The sequence below is a fragment of the Trachymyrmex septentrionalis genome, unplaced genomic scaffold (assembly GCF_001594115.1).
Source record: "Trachymyrmex septentrionalis isolate Tsep2-gDNA-1 unplaced genomic scaffold, Tsep1.0 scaffold13, whole genome shotgun sequence".
Lineage (NCBI taxonomy): Eukaryota > Metazoa > Arthropoda > Insecta > Hymenoptera > Formicidae > Trachymyrmex > Trachymyrmex septentrionalis.
The window spans coordinates 282,335-285,026 of NW_017304438.1; the positions used below are offsets into that span (position 1 = coordinate 282,335).

At 35.9% G+C, this 2,692-nt stretch overlaps 1 protein-coding gene across 3 annotated transcripts in view; it reads right to left on the reverse strand.

The window, feature by feature from the left end:
- LOC108756941 (protein singed) overlaps nucleotides 1-2,692 on the reverse strand; it is a 30,547-nt gene that overhangs the window by 2,475 nt on the left and 25,380 nt on the right. For all 3 annotated transcript variants that reach the window (XM_018501146.1, XM_018501145.1, XM_018501147.1), the window contains exons 5-7: nucleotides 1,963-2,255; nucleotides 1,601-1,761; nucleotides 1,065-1,532 (exon numbers count right to left, since the gene is read on the reverse strand). In XM_018501146.1, coding sequence (XP_018356648.1) covers nucleotides 1,065-1,532; nucleotides 1,601-1,761; nucleotides 1,963-2,255 — 922 coding nt within the window. The remainder of the gene's footprint in view (nucleotides 1-1,064; nucleotides 1,533-1,600; nucleotides 1,762-1,962; nucleotides 2,256-2,692) is intronic.

A 2,692-nucleotide genomic window follows, 5' to 3' on the forward strand; every position in this document is an offset into this window, starting at 1 on the left:
ATTATTAAATTATTGTGGAGGATCCCGTTTGCCTACAAATCGATTGCCTACATCATTTTTGTCGACAGCTTGTTTGCACACAAAAATTATTGCCTACAATTCGATTGCCTACATGCACTTTTGCACACAAATACAAATTTTAGAAACGAAGTTACTTTTGCCTACATTATTATTGCTTACAGCTCACAACCTTCCATGCGAAATGAAGACCATCTCACACCAAAAAATGGGGGTTGGTTAGGGTTAGATTTTTTTTTGGAAAAATATTCCAAGCGGACACTGTCTACGCTGACACCCCCACTGTTTATATGACAGATTTCCTAAAAATATAAATTATTTTCTTACTTAACTTTAATTTTATACTTGAAAGTGCTTGTAGGCAATCGAGTTGTAGGCAATAATTTTTGTGTGTAAACGAACTGTCGGCAAAAATAATGTAGGCAATCGATTTGTAGGCAAAAGTAACCATCTCTAAATTATTTAATTATTTTTTATAAACAGTAAAATGTGTTTACGTAAATGTTCATTCACAAAATTTTACGACAAGATCTAAATAAAAGAAACGTCACTTGACGGTCAAAATTAGATATTAAACTAATACATATATGTATTCTTTAAATGAATGTCAAAAATATGATTGTTACTATCGGACCTTCAACACAATCCATCTGAAGTATTAATAATCTCCCCAAATTTTATTTACATATATTATGTCTTAATAACCTGTAAAAAACTTATTGCAAAAAATATTACCTCGGCCGGGAGTCAAACTCTCCGGATCTCTTCCGTGCGAGCGTCCTAAGCCTTTAGATCACCGAGGCCTTAGTAATATTCTTCGCAATAATTAGTATATGTATAAAACTAATTCCTATTAATCAGTTTTATATTACAATACAACTTAATTTTCTACAGCTCAAATATAATATTTTTATATAAGGAGAGCTGTATTTATTTCCTTTCCTGAAATAAATTCGCAAATTTTCTCTTCAATTTAACTATACAAAACTGCTGTTCTTTTTTTGCAGTAACAAAATAAGTTAAATAAATTGAAGAAATGCAATCACCTTTAAATCTGACTTCGCCACGCTCGCATCGTTCGACGCGAATCGTTTCATAAACAGCCTTATTACATTCGAGCTTTGGACTGGCCGTGCTCTTCGGCCCGACGAAGCCTTGCTCGCATCGCAACACCAGCACGGGCCGGTTCATCAGGTAGAAGTAGTACTTGGCGGCATCAGAGTCATTGCCATTTAACTCGGCGTTCGCGTAGAGATGGCCGGATCGCTTGGTAGCCAAAAATTTGCCATTGTTCGCACGCAACGCAACTGTGCCGTCCTCTGATTGCCATGCCAGATCGAAAAGCGCGTTCGACGAGCGCTTATGATCCGACGCTTGTATGCCTCCGCCAGCCTCCAAACTCCAGTAACGGTCCTGCATCGTTCGCACGTACCATCGTTTCGTCACTCGATCAAATTCCAATTGGAATGTCTCGTGGCCGGAGATCTCGTCCTGATTGGCCGTCACGTCAACACCTAATCAATCGAAGCAACGCGATCGCGATTAATTTTCAATCACATTCATCCTATAACGAAATAATCACCTTGCTTCACAGAAACATATCGCTGATTCAACGCCGCGACGAAGGATGCCTGCGGCAGAGATTCTTCCAATGAGAAAAGTTCATCGCGCGTAACAGTTGTTGATCTGGATTTCAAAACTGCTTTACTTCCGATCGGTGCCAAATACGCACCATGTATATCCCTGAAAGTTTTAATTTATAGAAATAAAAATTCAATTAATTTAATTTAATTCATCAAAAATGTTTAATTAACATTGAAATTAATTTAAAATGATTGCACTTTGTATATATACGTTTTTTTTTTCTTACTAATATGAGTTCATTAAGAAAGATTCTATTTTTATATATAAAAAGACATAAAAAAGTTATTTAATTCGTAATACCGAAGAGCAAGAAGACCAGCGTGAAATTCCGCGGCGTAGAGGCAGTCTCGCGTGCAAGCGTCCAACAGTTTGCCATCACGCGCGAGGTACTTATTATTACAAGTATGTAGCGCATAATGACCACCCTCGGACTTAGAATGATTCCCGTGACTGTTGTCGTCACCCGTCGTTGGGCGAAATTCCAAAGTAAATAAAGTATCTTCACCCCACGGCACCGGCGCATCCACGTGAATTTCATCCTGAGTAGCGCTCAGATGTGCGAAACGTTTCCTTCCGGCCGATCGAAGATTTACCTAAATAATCAAACCCTTAATTAAGATTGCTACCTCTCCGAGTTTGATCTGGAGATTCCGGGTTTTGAAAATTTAAATCCATTCTAAGTTCAGTTATTATTTCTCCGAAATACTTAAAAAATTACATTTAAAAAAGGGTAAACCATTATATAATTTTTAATTTAAAAAATAATAAAATTAAAGAAATTTGTCACTTCCTTAATTTACGTAAAAAGAGTAAGTTTTTAATAATGCATGGGATGACCATATCAAAATGCGTGAGAAATTGATACGAAATTATGTACGTATTAAACTGAACATTGATATAAATTGTCAAAAATTCTATGAATTTATCAAAAAAACCTGAAAACACTATGGAGTTTGTCAGGAATACAATATCGAATTACAAATATTTGTGAAAGAAAAAGAAAGAAAAATGTTAATTTGTATATTTTGTG